The sequence below is a fragment of the Cynocephalus volans genome, chromosome 1, assembly GCF_027409185.1.
Source record: "Cynocephalus volans isolate mCynVol1 chromosome 1, mCynVol1.pri, whole genome shotgun sequence".
NCBI lineage: Eukaryota > Metazoa > Chordata > Mammalia > Dermoptera > Cynocephalidae > Cynocephalus > Cynocephalus volans.
The window spans coordinates 75,287,040-75,306,351 of record NC_084460.1 but is presented as its reverse complement, the minus strand read 5'-3'; the positions used below and the strand labels follow the sequence as shown (position 1 = coordinate 75,306,351).

The following is a 19,312-nucleotide window of genomic DNA, read 5'->3' as shown; positions in this document are numbered from 1 at the left end:
GGACTTCCTATATATTAAACCTGATACTAATCTGTTTATTATTTAAAATATTTTAAATTTTCTTTTAGGACCAATTTGGACAACATATAAAATCAGATGTACACTTGAATTTTTATGTTTATTATGGTCCTGATCGTATTAGAGACCCAGCCTTGCTTTCAGAACAGAATATTGTTTTGACTACGTACAATATTTTAACTCATGACTATGGAGTAAGTATGCTGATACGTAAGATATTTTTAAAGATTGAATTTAAGAAATATGTTTCAGGTTTCTAACATGTTCTAAAATTCAGGCCTTATACTCTTTTTCTTTTTATATAATTAAAAATATATAGAAAATAAATAGGAAATCATTTTAACACTGTAAAAAAAAGATTGTACCTTCTTTAGATACTAGTTTAGGAATGTTTTATATTCAGAACATTTTATGTTAAAATTTCATGTTTTGATTGTAACTAAGTATATATAGCAATTTGTAAATGAATATTTTCTTTTTTAATATTCTAGAAAATTAATATCTTAGTCTAAAAATGAGCTTTTTTGTAGCTGCAATTCACGAGTTTCCCGATTCTTCTAGGAGTCTAATTGTTGTTTACGTGTATAATTCCAGTTGTTCAGTAAAAACTTTTTGAAAGTACCTGATTGTCAAAATGTCAATCTTTTGGTAAGAACATTACCTTTTGTATAAAAGAAAATAATGCTGTTTGTTTAAGTAATTCTTACAGCTGACAATTTTATTATCATTGCTATGTTTTAATTTAAGGCAGAATAGTTCAGTGTTTTGAATAGTTACTCAGAGCTAGACTGCTTGGGTTTGAATGCTAGCTCTGCCACTTCCTAGCTGTGGTACTTTGGGCAACATACTTAGCACCTTGTGCTTCGATTTTCTCATCTAAAATAGGGGTAATAATAATACTCACTTCATAATATAGTATTTAATAATGTATGTAGTTCTTAAAGTAGTGGCTGGCACATAGTGTTGATATTAGCAACTATTATTATTTAGCAAGTTACGTTAAGTACTGTTTTACTTTCCTGTGTTTTTAAATTCATGTGAAACATTTATTTCAGACTAAAGGTGACAGTCCATTACACAGCATAAGGTGGTTAAGAGTGATCTTGGATGAAGGACATGCCATACGAAATCCAAATGCCCAACAGACAAAAGCTGTACTTGATTTAGAAGCAGAAAGAAGATGGGTCTTGACAGGTAATTATAACATTAAACTTCTTAAAAAATTAATTCTCCAAAATGTGTCATAAAGTAAGTTAGTGAGGTAACTTTGTAAACTGCAAGTGGATATAAAATCTGTCCCAAAATTAATCATAGACATCATTAAATAAGATGTTTTGATTTATTTGTCATAATTGACCACGATATAACAACATTTGAATTATAGTTAATTTATGGAACAATCACTAGCGTTATTCTTGAACATTGGAGATTGAATAGACTCTCTAGTCCTCCAGTCAGAATCTTGATTTCTTAGTTGCTTATCTTGGATGCTCTGTGCTACTCATGATAGCTTTACTAGAAGGTGGGAAAGAGAAGTTACTTGCTTTTTCCTTCTTGCTAGTGCTGCTGATTTATAAACCAAATAGGCAGATGTACTTGATAAGGAGAAAGTTGAATTTACTGGGTCTGTCATCTTTTTCTTTGTTAGTATGGCAATGAGAGCTAAAAATTAGAGCAAAACTGTTATTTTTAAATGTATATATGTTTAACAAAGGATTATAGTCACTGCTTGATAGTCAGCGGTGTGCCTGGTACACCGCCCATTTTCAACTATTGTCTTCTCTGATTAGGCTAGATGGATATTCTTATTGGATATTGTAGTTAAAGATTTATATGTTTTCTGTTATTTTTAGGTACTCCAATCCAGAATTCTTTAAAGGACTTGTGGTCTCTTCTTTCTTTTTTAAAACTTAAACCATTTCTTGATAGAGAATGGTGGCATAGGACAATACAGCGTCCTGTCACGATGGGAGATGAAGGAGGACTTAGGTAAGTAATTACATGACAGCTGATTAATATTAGCTAGAAATAACTGTTAGCAGTTTAAACCAGTTGTCACTTTCATTACTATTTTAACCTGACTCTTGACTTTTCTCTCCAAAAAGTGTATATGTCTGAATGCCTTTGACTCTCAGAACCTAGTGATTCTTATTTGGGGAGACACAGATTACTAATTACCAATAAGTCTTCTTCCCCTGATTTTAGTCAAACTGAAAGGGAAGGTGGAACTCTGTGGTCTTTATGTGCTGCTATTACCCTCAAAACCACCATTAATAGTGATTCAGCAGTGATAGGAAAAGCTTCATATCCTTTGAGGATCCAGTATGCATTAAATTTTCATAACTTATCGTATGTAGCTTTGTATAGTGGTGATTGATGTGCTGTACAGTGGCATCAATAAAAATTTTATAAGAAAGTTTTATATGGTTGTATCTGGTGGTGGCTAATAAAAGTTGAGAATATAAATAAAAGCTCAACTTGGCAGTAGCCATTTTGCAAGCTGCTAGGCTAATGTGGTTCAAGTTTTTTGTGTAGAACAGTAGTTTTTAAACTGAGGCTTTTGGGATCCATTAGTTGTGAAATCATTGTAAAGGTGGTAGCCAGCATTAAAGAAGAAAATTAGAGTTGAAGAGATGAGAAAATAATCAGTGCATCATACATAGTACGTAGTATTTATTGTATTGTGAAATGTTTGTTTCTGTTATATGTGTATGTGATGTTTGCTGGATGGAGTAAAATGTATTTCTCACTCTGGGTTATAGTGAAAAAGTTTCAAGAGCCACTAACCTAGTTGGCAGTACAGTTCACTTGATTCCTTAGAATTGTTTAAAGTCTAAGTTAAGAAATTGAATTTTTATTTCAGTTAGGAGAAACATTTTCTTAAAGAATTGATATGCTTCCTTTTTTTCTGATACTGAGAAGAAAATGTAAAGATTGCAGAAACTAGAAGGCATTTCTCTCTCTCTTCTGAATTCTCATATCATGTTTTTATTTTGGGGGCACCCATTACTTTATAACAATTACTTATTTACTCATATTACGGAAGGTGGGATCTTAATCATATTTGCGTTACAACATTTAGTTATAGTGCCATGCACTTACTAGGTGTTTAGTAAGAATTTGAGTGTTGACTGTTGGATGATATAGTTAACAAGATAGTTGAGAAGCTAAGGGTTAATGATTAGAACAAAAATGGGGAGAAGAGCTTAAGAAAAAAAGTAAGAATAGAATATAAGAAGATTAAACTGGTATTCAGTTGAGGGGACATTTCAGTGCATTTGTTGCTATAATTTTCTTATTAGTAAAATGCTTCTTTGTTTATCAGATTGGATAAAACTCCGATCCTTATTTAAGGGATTTTTTTTTTTTTTTTTTTTTTACAGCTGGCTGGTACAGGGATTGAACCCTAAGCCTTGGTGTTATCAGCACCATGCTATAACCAACTGAGTTAACTGGCCAGCCCTCCAAATATGGGAATTATAAAAAACCTTTACTAAGGTTATAAAACAGTAATAAATTCATATATTCTTTCTTTGTTCTGAATGGATCAAGTTCTATAAAAATTAAAAGTTTTGTAATTATTTGTTTTATTTTGACTAGGCGTTTACAGTCCCTAATTAAAAATATTACACTTAGAAGAACAAAGACAAGCAAAATTAAAGGAAAACCTGTTTTGGAGTTACCAGAACGTAAAGTATTTATTCAGCACATTACGCTTTCAGATGAAGAAAGAAAGATTTATCAGTCTGTGAAAAATGAAGGCAGAGCTACTATTGGAAGGTATTGAGAAAGAAAGCCATATAAGAGAAGAATTTTTGTTTTCTTTCTTTGTTTCCCATGAGCTGAATAGCATTTTTTAGACATGTTAGTTATAAAGTCTGAAGTATACTGAAAGATAATTTGCTTCTGTGATTTACTCTGGTTTTTACAAATTAATAGTTGAGTGAAATGAATGAAATGACAGTATAATTCACCAGGTAAGTTATTCTTTAAGTTAGGAAAAATATTAAAAGTTTTCATAAAATAGCAAGTTCTGAGTTGCCAGTCAAGAGAACTTGCTTGCTTCTATTTCTGACTTTGTGCCATGGGAGTAGCTAAAAGACATTGAAAAAAGTAGAGAAATGGTTACAGAACCCCAGGAAAGATAGCATGGTAGAATTTGCTTTTCTGTTTTTCATTCTTGCTTTAGACTGATTTCCATAGAAGAAGAGAACAATGGCATTTTACTCCACTGTTTTAGAACAGGAAATTATTGTTGTTCAGAGGACTTCATAATATTTGACATTTTCATCTCTAGGTATTTTAATGAAGGGACTGTCCTTGCACACTATGCAGATGTCTTGGGTCTTTTGCTTAGATTGCGGCAGATTTGTTGTCATACTCATCTTCTTACAAATGCGGCATCTTCTAGTGATCCCTCAGGTAAGTAAATGTGATTAGTTCATACTGTTATACTTGTTAGAGATATTTAAGTCAGAATGAGAAATTTTCTGTATGGCCTAAATTTGGTTTGTTATTTTATTCTCTCAAATGGACATTGTTCTTAGTATAAGACTCAACTGGGAATATACTCATGAATTTTTTACCAACAAAATGGAATTACAGACAGTCCCTGACTTCTGATTTTTTGACTTTATGATGGATTTATTGGGATATTAGATGAATTTTCAACTTAAATATTTTTGACTTACAATGGGTTTATCAGGACATAACCCATCTGTATAATGAGAATTTGTCTATATAATTAGGCCTTTCCAGGATTTCCAGTGATAGATACTCTCAGACAAAAGGTTGAATTCAAGCTGCCTTTTGTTCTGTGCAAGTGGATGCAGATCATCTTATGATGATGCTTCTGTATGAGATATATTATGTGAGTTGGCTATTATTTTGGCTTCTGAGTTTTTCTTAAAATTTCAAGTTTAAACCATGGTTTTTCCTATGACAGAAAAAAGATGAAAGACTTCCATACTGGCAAGCAAAATTTTTCTTTACATAAGGTAGATTAACTTGTCTAGTCCTATTACAAATCTTGCTCTGAAATTAATTTTTCAGCCTTTTCTCTAGGAAATGATACACCTGAAGAATTGCAAAAGAAGTTAATAAGGAAGATGAAGTTAATTCTGAGCTCAGGTTCAGATGAAGAATGTGCAATTTGCTTGGATTCTTTAACAGTTCCTGTGATAACACACTGTGCACATGTATTTTGTAAACCCTGTATTTGCCAAGTTATTCAAAATGAGCAGGTTAGTTTTTTGCCCAGGATATGTTCAGTGTTTATTAGAGTGGTGCACCTGTCTTTACTTTAATGAAAACCTAAGTGCAGGAGAGTAATAGGAGTTTTGCACTTAGATGTAATAAGGAAACTTTTGTGGTTAATGATTCCAGTATTTTAATAGGTGATATATTTCTCATAATCTCTTTTAACATAAAAAGATGTTAATTCTCGGAGGCTCTGTTTCTGAGTCAGTATCCTAGTTTCACTAACTGTTTAGATCATTGGTGTTTAATGAATAGAATAATAATGTGAGAGACAAAGTAATTTTGAATTTTCTAGTAGCCATATTTTTAAAAAGTAAAAAGTGTGAAGTTAATTTTAGTAATATATTTTTATTTAACCAAATATCTAAAATATAAAAAGTATTAATGTAATATATTACATGCTCTTTTTTAAAACTAAGTATTCAAAATCTGGTGTTATTGTACACTTATAGCACACCTCAGTTTGGCTTAGCCACATTACAAGGGCTCTACTGCCCCAAGGGACTATTGGCTATTGTATCAAATGAGGTAGGTCTAGATTCTTTTGTGTGGTAGAATTTTTTGGAAGTGGAATAATGCTTTAAGCAGTCCTTCAGTTAGGGTAGAATATTTTTTTTAACATTTTTAATTGATATATAACATACATGTAGAAAAAATACACAGATCATGATAGTACAGCTTAGTGAAGTGAATGCATCCATTTACCTAATACCCAGGTCTCCTTGTATCCCCTCCCAGTCATTTTTACACTCTCCCACCTCCTACTGAACTGATTTCTAACATAGTTTTAGTTTCAGAATTTTTTTTTTTGTAATGATGTTTGGTATCTAGTTATTTAAAAGATAATGTTACTTTATTAGCAGGTCTTGGTATCAGTGGATACAACAGATGTTCTTTTGAATGAACGTTATAGGATTTAACAGATCTGGATAGCTTTTCAAGCTATCATAAACTTTATAAGATAATTGCTTTATAAGCTATTAAGAAGGAGTTTTTTTTTTTTTTTTTTTTAAAGAATAGTTCCAAATAGTGTGTTATATTGTAGTTAGGTTCAAGAAATTGTTATTCATGATTTCTTTACTTGCCTGAAAATGGTATAATATTTAGTGTTTCAGGCTCTTGCTGCTGCTAGTCAAGGTCACATACTTTTGCTTCCTCCTTTATCCATTCCACTTATCACATTAGAACACTGTATGTCTAGAGCTGAACATGTACAGATTTATCTCAAATGGATGCACTTAATAAAAGGTTTAATAAAAAATTATAGCTATAAGAGATACAGAATTTACCATACATTTAAAAAATTTTAGGCAAATTTATATTTCTTTTCCTCTGATAAATGTCACTCATACTTTGTTCTTATATAGCCACGTGCTAAATGCCCTTTATGCAGAAATGATATACATGGAGACAATTTATTAGAGTGTCCTCCAGAAGAATTGGCATGTGACAGTGAGAAAAAGTCTAATATGGAATGGACATCCAGTTCAAAGGTAAAATATGTCTGCAAATATTTGAGTATTTTACATTTATATAAGGAAATACATGCTTTGTATCAAAACAGTAGTTCTTTTAATCCTGTCATTTGAATATTACGTTATACTCGTGGCTTCTGACTTTTTGTTTATTTTTAGTGGTGAATTTGAGAGGAAAGAGAAAGGGTTCAGATTATTATAGTGTTCTTTCAAGTCTTAATTTTTTAAAAAAAGTCTTTAGTATTTTAGGGAAATAACATGATGGGATCTTTCTCTTCATAATAAGACAGTTTTGGGACTTATTTTACCAATTGAAAATGGAATCTAATAGGTGTCTTAATCTTTTTCAGATTAATGCTCTAATGCATGCATTGATTGACTTAAGAAAGAAGAATCCCAACATAAAAAGTTTAGTTGTTTCTCAGTTTACAACATTCTTGTCTTTAATAGAAACACCACTTAAGTAAGTTCAACAGTGTTTTTCACTTTGAATTAAAAGGATTTTATATAAGTTTATTGATTCAGATAGCAAAACAAAACAAAACTGTTTAATACTTTACCAGTTTTAGTCAATTCATTTATCTAAAATAATATTCAGAGTCACAGTAGAAAGTATTTCCTGGCAACATAGGATTTTACAGATTAAGTCCTGAATTTATTGGAAAAAAAATTGACTGCAGTGCCTAGCATATTAGCAGGTGCTCAATAAATATTTGTTAAAATAAGTGAGTGAAAGCATTGATTGATTGAAAAGATTTGTAATTAACATTTAAAAAATAATGAAGTAAGTGTTATTTCTACCCCTCATTAGAGCATCTGGATTTTTATTTACTCGTTTGGATGGTTCCATGGCCCAAAAGAAGAGAGTTGAATCAATTCAGTGTTTCCAAAACACTGAAGCAGGATCTCCAACTATAATGCTTCTGTCATTAAAAGCAGGTGGAGTTGGTTTGAATCTTTCTGCGGCTTCTCGAGTGTTTTTAATGGATCCAGTAAGTACTTTGTAGACCTTTCAGAATGTTATTACTTCCTTCAAAACAAAAAAACAAAAAGAAAAAACCTTCATAATTATAATTGACTGTGAAAGTTCATAGGCAAACTTTAGACATAGATAATAACTTTAGTTAAGTGGGATTGAGGACTAAGTGCTTTACATATGTCAGCTGACATCCTCAAGCATCTCTGTGAGGTTGATACCATTATCCCTATTTTATAAATGAGGAAACTGAAGCACAGAAAAGTAACGTCACATCTAGTAATATGTAAAACCAGAATCAGAGTCCATGTTCTTAAGTACTGTTATGTTGTGCTATTCTACTTCTATATACAGAATAGGTCTCTGTTAACTGTAATGCTTTAGGGTAAGTAGTTCATTCAACCAACAAATAATGAGATCATGCCAAGTGTTACAAGCACTGGGAATCTGACTGTAAACAAGATAATGTGGCTGCTGTCATGGTGCTAGTGGTCTCAAGTTTTAATATATGTAAGAATTAGGTAAAATGCAGTTTGTAACCTCTGTCCTCAGAGACTTAAGAGTTCTTGGATGAGACCCAGGAAGCTGAATTTTTTAACTTATTATAGGTGATTGAGGTACAGGTGGTCCAGGATCACAGTTTGAGAAATAAATATCATTAATAGACGTTCTGGGTAAATTTTAGTGCCTAATATAGCACAGTCACTTATGGCTGTGCAGTACAGGCCTAGTGGTAGAATGGGAGCTAAAATTTACTCTGAAATTTACTCACCAAGCTGTGTGACCTGGAACTACATCCACATAGGAGCTTGTTTTTTTAAATGCACAAAGGGGCTGTGTGGGCTGAAACGACCCTGGACTAACTCAATTTCTAATTTGCACTGGGTACTCTATGGGCTAGAGGCAACCATGTGCTATTTCTGTGCATTCACAGATTTAAAATTTGTGGTTTTAGCTTGTTGAAACCCAGAAGATTCATAACATGTAGAAATTTTACTGAGATATAAATTTTAATTTTTCTAGTGAGGCTACCTAGTTGATGCATGTACATGTTATGTTTATTACCAAGGCTGCTTTCTTTTCCTGCCTCATCTGAGGGGAACCTTCCCAGTAAGATTACAACCAGAGTCATATATAGGCATTCATAGGTGAATGTCAAGGATGGCAATGGTCTGTTGTATTTTCTCGCCTTAGTGCTGTGGATGAAGTTTTAAATCTTCGTTAGTTTTAGTATTTTATGATTATTATAAAAAAAATTCGTTATAACTATGTTTCATATCAGCTAACCCAATGATAATCCTAGAAGCTGATTTTTAGAACACATTCCTAAATTTTCTTTCTCTTGCCCATATAATCTTCGTACTTGATAAGGAAGAGATTGTTAATATCAAAATAGAATAATTTGTATTATGAAGTTGATCAGAGACTAAGCTCTTCAATAGTTATAGTTTAAAAAAACTTATAGAATGTTTTAGTAGTTTTATAGTAAGTTGATTGTTTTTCATTGAACATGTCAAACTTTCCAATGTTTCTAATTTAAATGTCAGGTCCAGAAAAATAAGAATTCAGTCAAAAAAATTGGCTCATGTAATTTTTTTTTTACTTTTTCATGGAGCATTGTATGAGAGGGTGATGTTTTGATGTCCATTATGAGCTTCTCATGAAATTAATTGCTTCCTTAATCACTGTACGTGAGCATGGGAACTATCAGTTTTATACTCATATTATCACGAGATAAATTGGATATCTGGTAGTCATAGTAGGTGTCTATTGCCAGCTTGTCATTAGGCTCCTGGTTAAAATACAGGCAACAGAAAGAAACATTTACCTGGTCTCTTGGTATAATGATTTTAAAATGTGTCTAATTGTGAAATACAAAATATTCACAAAAGATACCTGTCAGTTTTAGAAAACTAAAAGCTAAATATATTCTTAAATCTAACGTCCATACTGAAAACCCAAAACTCAAATTACAGCAAGTTAATAGCAAAACCTTCTCTCCCTAGATTCCAAGGGAACTTAAAAAAGAAGAAAATAAGTTAGTCTAAGTATAAATCACACTAAAACCTGTCATGTACATATGCATCTGTGATTTTATTTCTATATTCAACTGGTACACTATGCGTTGTAAATATTCCTTTTCCCCAAAATACTGTTTTCACCTTCAAGAATCATTCAGTAGTTTACATTTAAAATTTAATGATCCTTATCTCAACAATTATTGATATTATTAACCACTTGACTATTATCTTTCTAGACTAAAGAACTCTGTCTTTTTGGTTATTCTTTGCTTTTTATTGATTCATCATTTTATTCTTCAGCCTAAGACAGTTCTCACGATAATGTCTAAATTAGCTAATTTTTTTTTTTAGCTCAGTTTTGAAGACAAATTGATTTCAAATGCAGATACAGAAAATTATATCAACAAGGTCTTAAACAATTTTCAGAACTTCTGACTACTCTGAAACCTTTTTTTGTCTTTATTTCATGAATGGAGGAAAGTGAAAAGTAAAGAACCAAAGACCAGCAAAAGAGGAGAAAACTTTTTCAGAAATGGGCCCAAGAATTGAATATCTTTTCTGATGTAAATTAAGTCATTTAAGAGGATGTGTAAACTTTTTTTCCTCTTAAGTATTCATAGATTCACTTTAAAGTGGAAAAAAAACACACAAAAACCAGCAAATTGATTAACAAATATGAGGGGTCTGCAAAAGCTCATGGAAGGATTTGTATTATCTTTCCATTTCATGTTTCCACAGACTTTTTGAAGTACTCTTGTACTTATATTGGGTGGTGACACATATGTCTGGCCCTGTGTTAGGTACTAGAAGCAGTGAAGTGACAAGAATGCTTATCATAGTGATTGGAGAGAAGGATTTTTTCCCCCGGTTCATTTGTAATGTCCGTAATATGAATTCAGTCACCAGTCAGAAAAAGATGAGTGAATAATACTGAAATGAAAGGGCTAATGCAGAACACTCATTAGAACACTCACAGATCAAGGCAGTAATAAAGCAACTCGTGTTCTTGTTAGGCTTGGAATCCTGCTGCTGAAGATCAGTGTTTTGACAGATGCCATAGACTTGGCCAGAAGCAAGAAGTTATCATCACAAAAGTGAGTTTTTAAACCATCTATTTTAAGATTAGGTTGATATGGTTGTTTAAATTATACAAGTAATGCATGAATATATTGTAATGATTGAAGTAGAATTATTCAGACAATATAAAAGTCACTTTTTTTCTCCTCCATCAGTAGTTTAACATATGCTGTTAAAGGGCTCTTTTTCTATAGGTACATAATTCACATGTATGTATACTCTCCTTACAAAAATGTCTCTTAAAGATAAATGGGATTATACTTTATTATTCTGAAGCATGTTTTTTTTCCTCAAAAGTATACATTTTAGACTACAAGTACATTTAGATCAACTTTTTGTTGTTGTTGTTGTGGTAAAATAAACAATATTTACCATTTTAGCCATTTTTTGTTCTTTTTTGTTTTTTGTTTTTGGCAGCTGGCCGTTGTGGGAATCTAAACCTATCACCTTGGTGTTACCAGCACTATGCTCTAACCAAGTGAGCTACCTGGCCAGCCCCCCTTCTTAGCCATTTTTAAGTGTGTAGTTCAGTTGCATTAAGTACATTCACACTGTTGTGCAGCCATCACCATCATCTATCTCCAGAACTCTTTCATCATCTCAAACTGAAATGCTGTACCCATGAAACGATTATTCTCCACTTCTCCCTCCCTCCAGCCCAACAGCCACCATTCCTTCTGTCTCTGAATTTGACTACTCCACAAACCCATTCTTTTTAACACTTGCATATAGATACATCATAATTTATTTAACCAGTCCAACTTTTTGCTAATAAAAACAGTGCCATAATGAACATTATAGTACATATATCTTTGTGCATATATACAAGTATTTCTTTAGCATAAGAAAACTAGAATTTTAAATTTAGGATTTTTATTAGAGAATATCAAGTTGCTTTCAAAATAGGCTTTATAATGTATGAAAGTGATGTAAATTTATGCTTACGTGATGATTTTTAAAAAAGTACCCTTCTAGTTTGCATTTACCTAAGACCTTGAGTATTGTTCATGTCTGTTGTTCATCAGTGGTTTTTTTCTGTGAATTGCTTGTTTACATATTTTGCCCAGTTTTCATAGTTACAGTACAAATATAGTTTTCTAATATAAAGGACTCCTTTATACATTCTGATTTTAAATCTTTTTTTTGTTATGTAAGTTGGAAATGGTTGATTCCGGGCTCTTGCTCTCTTGCTTGTGTTTAAACTTTGAGCTTTCGGTTATGGAAAAAAATTTTTATGACTTAAAATGTGTCAGCCTTTTTTATAGCTTCTATGTTTTAAGGTTTTGCTTAGGACACAAGGCTTTATCTTCATATTTTTAAAACTATTCTACTTCTGATTCTTTTGGAAGATTTTATTTTGTGTTTTGTTTTATGATTTGTGATATGGAAGAACCATTGTTTTGTCACCTTTTTTTTTTGACAAGTCTATCTTTTTTTCCTACTAATGTGAAATGTCACTTGTATTATAAATATTCAATATATGTATCACATGGGTCACTTTCTAGACTATTTTGTTCCAGTGAACTCTTTTCTTGTTCTCAGGACAATATTAATCTTATAATAACTATGGTTTTATAAAGTATTTTGATATCTGATAGGGCAAAGTATTCTTATTACCCTTTTTGAAAATTGTATTGGTTATTACTATTATTACTCTGGAACTTAACTTTGGATTTAGGTTATCAAATCCCATTTAAGAAATCTTGTTTGGGATTTATTGAATTTATGATTACTTCGAGAACTGTCTTCTTTAAGGAATATTTCCATACAGGAACACAGATAGTACCTCTCCATTTATTTAGAGCTTTTATGTATTTCAGTGAAGTTTTATAGTAAAACTTCTTTAGTTATTGCAGTACCTGGGCCTTCTTATGCAGTGTTGAATAGCAGTAGTGATACCAATCATTCTTAACTTGTTCCTATTTTTCTTGGCAATACTTTTATTGCTTTACATTGTTCTTGGTAAGTTTTTAATAGATATTCTTAGTAAGGTTGAGGACATTTATTCCTAAGTTAATGAGGATTTTTCTTAAATCAAGGTGTTTTAATCAGGAATAAATGTTGAATTTTTAAAATGCTTCTAAAGCATCTGTTGAGATTATCACATTTTTTTCTCTTTAATTTGTTAATGTTATGAATTATACTGGATAAAGACTAATTCTTACATTTCTGGGAATTTCTCATTTGGCTTTAATATAATGCTAAAGTCATTCTCCCAAAGTTGCCCTATATAGTTTGCTTTTTTTGTGCTGTTCTTAACTGGGCATTGGGTTAATGTAACTTCTGTCCTACAGCATATTCTTTACATAAGAAAACCATATTTGGTGACAAAGGAAAGCAGTGCCCAGCTGTCGTTATAATATCATGTTCTAAATATTTTCACTGTGTATTGAGAAATAAAGAGGATCTAAATGGTTCATAATAGATTATTATTGAACATTCTTGAAAACTATGGAATACTTATAAGAATATAAATTCTTTTATAGTAGACCAACATTCTCACTATATCTCAAAGTTTCATTTTTTGTTTTTTATTGGGCAATGTTGTTAGCATATTTATCCGTCATGTTGCTAATAGTTCATTTAGTTTTCTTAGTAAGGCTTTTTTTTTTTTAATTGAAGATTTTCAATATTGTAATCTAAAAAGTACTTAACGAATTAAATTTTTTTTTCTTTTTAAAGTTCATTGTGAAGGATTCTGTTGAAGAAAACATGCTGAAAATACAAAACACAAAGAGAGAACTTGCAGCTGGAGCCTTTGGAACTAAAAGAACAAATGCTAATGAAATGAAACAAGCTAAAATTAATGAAATCAGAACTTTAATTGATTTATAATTTGTGGGATTTTAGTAAGGTCAGTTTGATCAGATACATAAGTTTTGGAAATAAAAGTAGTTTTAGAAGTGAGCGCTAGAGAGTATCTTCTAAAAGGGGCATATTTTATATTACTGAAGAGGTATTACTGATGCAGTCTCTTCTATATATGAACCTATTTTTAATGATACTACAGATAGCAATAAGTTTGGTAATATACTGTGGCCTAAGATAATTTTTTGAGAAAAAAAGTTACTATTCAACTGTTCATAGTGTCAATGCCTAGTATTTTCATGTATCTTCCAAGTACTCAGCTTTTTCATATTTCAAATAAGGTCAAACTTTATGCTTTTGACCAGATAGTTATTTTCTGTGTTGGACGCGTTCAGTTATTCACCAAAGCCTCTGATTTGTGGATACAGTGGATTCACATTCCTTGTAAACGATTAATATATATATACAGACTATACAAGAGGTTGATTTTTGTTGGACTTTCGAAAACCATATTTACATTCCAGAACCAAACCTTAAATGAGAGACCAAAGTCCAGGTTATTAGCAAGTTACTTGACTTTTTTTTTTTTTTACTTTACAGCTTCATTGGATATATAATTCAGATAAGTGACTTAACATTTGATGTTTATGAAAAAATTAGGGACTGTGTTAGAGCACTATTTTCTCCATTTTAGTCATGTATTATATTCATTGTTTAAATGTAACTTGATGTGTGTGTAGGGTGTAAATCCTAAACAGTCTGTGGGGGTGAGAGGAAACCAATTCTACTCAATTTGGTCTGAATATTTAAATTATGGTATTGCTAAATAGATATTTCTATAAATAGATAACTTTTATTTATGTAGCTTTTTTTTTTTTGGAAATAACTTTATAAATTTTTATAATTCAGAAGACTACTATATATGTGAGAGGCGTGATATCTGGATGGAAGTTGGGCTGGATGACCTCCAAAGTCGTTTCAACTCTTAAAGACATCTTAATCTTGAATGTAAAAATTTCATTGTTATGTGTGTTTTGGAATTTGATTTTGAAACTTATGTAAATTCATCCTTACATCTGTCTCTAGAATTATAGTCATCTTTTTTCTTATATTTTTGTTAATATTCAAACACACAGTAGTTGCCACAAAATTCTATATGACTCTGAGTCATATTTAAAACAACTAGAAATTTAGCAATCAGGTTAGAGAGTAAGTGGTTTTATTTCCTTAAGAAAAAAATTTTTTTTTGATCCAAAGAAAGAGGAGATTAATCACTGTAACAAGAGAAGCTTCGTGTTTGATAATACAGACTTAAGAACACCTTAAATTTTACTTAAAGTATTAGAAGTGAATTGAATGAAAGATCAGAGCATATTGGAGTCAATATTGTGATATAGAGCACACAAGTAAGGTATGTGCCAAATTTCTCACCAGCTAAGTCCTCCCCTCCCTGTGCCCTGGCTTTTGCTCCAAGGGAACAGTGGATTAGCCAGCAAAAATCTTCCCAGTCCCTTTTCTTTGGAGTAGCAGGTAAGGCAGAGGGTTGATTTTCATCAAGACCAAGACATTTCTGCAGGGATGAGAGTGACATCGTAATTTGAGGTGGGTCCGCTAGCATTAGGAACAGTAGTGAAGTTCTTTACCTTGTAGGTGTAGCATTACACAAAGAATGAGGTTGATCAGAATCTCATGAAAATGTGGTATATGGGTTCTCTATATACCAACACTCCACTGAGATTATAAAGAGTTTTTGGCAAAACATACAATCCACTCTTGCTTACAAAGGCAAAGCTTTACAAACTCACTGTAAAGGTGAAGACAGCTTGTTTCTTTACCCAAACATTTACAGAGTTGTGTTTTAAAACACATTCATAAAGTGATAAGTTTGGCAAATCATTTAAAAAGTACCTTTGTTTTTGTACAGTTCAATTAAATGGTGTTAAATAGAAAAATTTGATTTGTCCTGAGAAAATATGAGTATAAACCACTGGAATGAAAACTTCACATTATGCTATACTATTGTTTTATAATTATGTAGAATAATAGCTTTAGAAATATATTGAAGACGTATTACTGCTTGTGGTTCAAACTGAATTTTGTGTTTCAAACTGGATAGTTTTAAATTTAAAATCAATAAAAATTTCAAAAATTTAGTAGCTTCCTCAGTGCCATAATTTTAATGATGCTCTTCAAAGAAAATAAATCACTAAATCTCACATTTCTGTGGAAATGTTTGTATTTCATTGACAGTACACAAAAACATACTGTAACTGAGAGTTACTCATATCGCCACCTTTATTATTTTGTTCAGTTTAACTGGTTGAATTTCTTGTAAAGTTATATATTTAAAGTTTATTTTAAATGCCTTGATCTAAAACATTCGTTCCAATTTCATAATTGTAAGAAAAAAGGAGTTGTGATAATACCAATATATTATCAGCACTCTGGATCAACGTAGATTTTGCCCTTAAAATTGCAGCTCTAGGACTGGAAATTGTTCATCAAGAAAATGATCCTGTGTAGTTTATTACCAATGAGTATTAATGAAGTTATCCTCGGGCAGGGTAACCTTTGTGTTGGGGAATGTCAAAAATTTTGGTGTGTTTTTCCTCATTTTATTTATAGTACTTGCCAAGTTTTATTCATTAACATTTACATGAGATTCATTAGAAAGATGAGAACAGATTTGATGTTGGCTAATACTGAACTCAAATGTTTAACCTTAAGTTCTTAACACACTTAAATTATTTAAATTATTTGCAAAAGGTATAATACAAAAGGGAAATACAATGTAAGGATAACTAAGATAAACATTTCACTTTATGCATGAATCAGAGACCTTGATCAAGCATGGAACTAATCCCCAAAGGCATGGATTTGACCTTTGCTTGGGCAGGTCTGTCTTAAGGCCAGTGGCTTCATGTCCACCACTGTTCACAAGAGGATAAAAAGGTAAGGATATCACCTCTGCAAATAACATACCTTGTAATTTGAGTTATTGTTGCCTTTTTATACATCTAAGTAACCCTTGGTATTTTGGGCTCCCTGGAAAAGATTTTGCAGTATAATTGTGCAGCTTTGCATGGAAAAGTAAAGTTAATACTTCACCTTAATTAACACATATCCTTAAAAGATCAGGGACGGGAAAGAAGTCTGTTGGCCCAGTTCAGTGACTTCCCAGCCATATAACTTGACACCCTAATGCATGTTATATGCTATTTTCTATTGTAAACTTGTCACTATTTCTGATTCCAAAAGTTAATAGCCTTCATTATATGCTTATTTAAAATTTAAAAATTATGTAATAAACCTTTTCACTTTAGAGGTCTCTTGCTACTGTGTAAAAAATAAGAAATAAAAGATAATACAAAAAAATAAGTGATACAATGTTTGTCCCCCCCCCCCAATTTGTGGCTTTTACATATTTTCTCAATTTATAAAAAATCTTTGAATCTTGTGACTAATACATTCAATGATTTGGATTGCATATTGCATGGCCACAAAAATAAGGTATTTATCTGATGACTAGGTTTCAGCCAGGGACCCAGAAGCCAAAAAGGCTTCTAATTGAAATTATTTTGAGAGGTCTTTATACCACAACACCAGACATATGGATGAGCTTCAATAAATCTTCGGTAAATCCTTCATGTCCTTAAAGATCATAGCAACTCATTCTCCACCAGTTCAAATAACTTAAGTTTTATATTCAGAGCCCATTTAATATTTAATAATTTTAGGTAAATCTTCAGGTTCTTGAGCTTTTGTGGTAGCTGCAAGCCTCCAAGGTGGCTCCCAACCATTCTTGCTTCCAGATATCCATACCCCTGTACTCATTCACAGCCATGGTGAATAGGGATGACCCATTATTGTAGAAATGAAGGAGGGGACCTTGAAGGCTACGTCCCTAAAGCCATTGCAGCTTCTATCCAATTAAACCTCTAAAATTTCCTGTCATAGCCCACTCTCCTGTTTTCTTTAATAGAATCATTTTTGATTACTCACATTTTAGTTTTAAAAGGTTGTTTTTGGATCTTACCCTTCCCTAGCTTGCTATCCCTTGTAACCTAAAAACATCTTTAAATTTAATAAATATGCTTCATACTTCCATTTTATCATTTTAAATTATAAATAAAAACACTAGAAGGCACTGGGTCCAGTACTGATTCTCAGTCTTGAAAGTATTGAGTGTGTTCAGAGACTGACAAAGAACCTATGATGATTTTAAGGTTAAAATATTTTAAATACCTGAATACCCACTTAATGTGGAGATCCAGCGTGGGTGACTAGATAGATTTGTTCTCATTTTCCTCCATCTGTCAGATCCATCACCATTATTAGAGAACATTAGATTTAAATTTCTTGGATACCAGTTTTCAAGGCATATATCCCAGTATCAAGCTTTACACTATTTTTTTAAATTGACAAATTCCACAAATTATGGAAAATTCCCTAATACATTTTTTCAAGGGTGGTTGGGTAGAAATTGTTAATTTAATTGAACAATAAAGATATGGCAATATGTCTTTATTTTTCACACAGGGTACCACTGCAGGTAGCCATCAGAGAACACACTGCTATTTTCAAATATATAGAACTGAACAAAAGCATTTTAGCATGCTGCCTTACTATACATAGAAAACTGGTGAACATCTTCAGACACAAAACAAGGAAATAAAATGGGTTTATGCCATTTGTTGATATGTTTATGAATCAGCAGTATTAATATGGGCTATCTTTCCCTGAAAGTAGAATTACATTCACTCTGGCAGCCTCTGGGCAATTCTAAAATGCAGGTGAAGGGAACAGCAAGCAAGCAAGGGACAAATGCCATGTTCTATTCTGAAGGAGACTGATTTGGAGCCTGGCTCTGCACATTTTAAGAGTTGATATAGCCATCTAAATAGCTTAATATTGAGTTTTCCTTATCATGTAAGCTGGCAATCAGCATAATTATTTCTGAAACATTGGCTATACGAGACGGGTTAAAGAGCAGAACACTGTCCATATAACAAAACTGCTACTTTACAACTTTTGCCCAGTTCTCACCTGTTGTCCTGAAAAAATCCCTCATCTGATGAGTTTTAGCAAAAGCCTCTAGCAACTGTAACAGACTTTTCTCAACCCAGCTCTAGGTACTAAGGATCAGGTACAAGTGCCTGTAAAGTGGATGTGTCCTCGGGAAAACGGGAGTGTTTCTACTGGAGGTAAGTATCGAGTTTCCTCTTGATGTTGTCAAAGGAGTCTGCTCCCATGTAATCAGCCTGGCCTTGCTCCCACCGCTCCTTCCGTTCTTCTGAGGATACGAAAGGCTGTGCTGCAGCTGGGATCTCCCCGAGGGACAAGTGTGACACAGCTCCTGAGACGTCTTCCTAGAAAGGGGCGCATAATCAGAGACTCCATGAGAGCTGAAAATCAGATCACTTTAAGAATGCAACAAATTGAAGAAGGTGGGAAAAGCCAGGATGAATTATCATGCAAAATAACAAGAACTGAAAAGTATTACATAAAACAAACAAACAAAGACACAAAAATATAAAGGTCATATGACTATATGACTTTTTTTTTCCTAACAAAATGAAGACTTCTTGACTTAGTGAAAACATTGGGAGAACAAAGTAATTAGGGTTAATGTTTAAGTTCTGCATACCTTTCTACAGAAGCCACAAGAGAAAGCCAGT

The 19,312-nt window shown here is 32.3% G+C and overlaps 2 protein-coding genes across 6 annotated transcripts in view; one reads left to right on the top strand and one right to left on the bottom strand.

The window, feature by feature from the left end:
• HLTF (helicase like transcription factor) overlaps positions 1–14,775 on the top strand; it is a 46,055-nt gene extending 31,280 nt beyond the window's left edge. For both annotated transcript variants that reach the window (XM_063090804.1, XM_063090794.1), the window contains exons 15-25: positions 69–212; positions 1,074–1,212; positions 1,872–2,007; positions 3,619–3,798; positions 4,316–4,440; positions 5,083–5,261; positions 6,645–6,770; positions 7,103–7,215; positions 7,564–7,744; positions 10,763–10,843; positions 13,509–14,775. In XM_063090804.1, the coding sequence (XP_062946874.1) occupies positions 69–212; positions 1,074–1,212; positions 1,872–2,007; positions 3,619–3,798; positions 4,316–4,440; positions 5,083–5,261; positions 6,645–6,770; positions 7,103–7,215; positions 7,564–7,744; positions 10,763–10,843; positions 13,509–13,661 (1,557 nt within the window). In that variant the 3' untranslated portion in view covers positions 13,662–14,775. The remainder of the gene's footprint in view (positions 1–68; positions 213–1,073; positions 1,213–1,871; positions 2,008–3,618; positions 3,799–4,315; positions 4,441–5,082; positions 5,262–6,644; positions 6,771–7,102; positions 7,216–7,563; positions 7,745–10,762; positions 10,844–13,508) is intronic.
• A 3,368-nt stretch (positions 14,776–18,143) lies between these two features.
• GYG1 (glycogenin 1) overlaps positions 18,144–19,312 on the bottom strand; it is a 43,085-nt gene continuing 41,916 nt past the window's right edge. For all 4 annotated transcript variants that reach the window (XM_063090762.1, XM_063090780.1, XM_063090770.1 and 1 more), the window contains exon 7: positions 18,144–19,003. In XM_063090762.1, the coding sequence (XP_062946832.1) occupies positions 18,830–19,003 (174 nt within the window). In that variant the 3' untranslated portion in view covers positions 18,144–18,829. The remainder of the gene's footprint in view (positions 19,004–19,312) is intronic.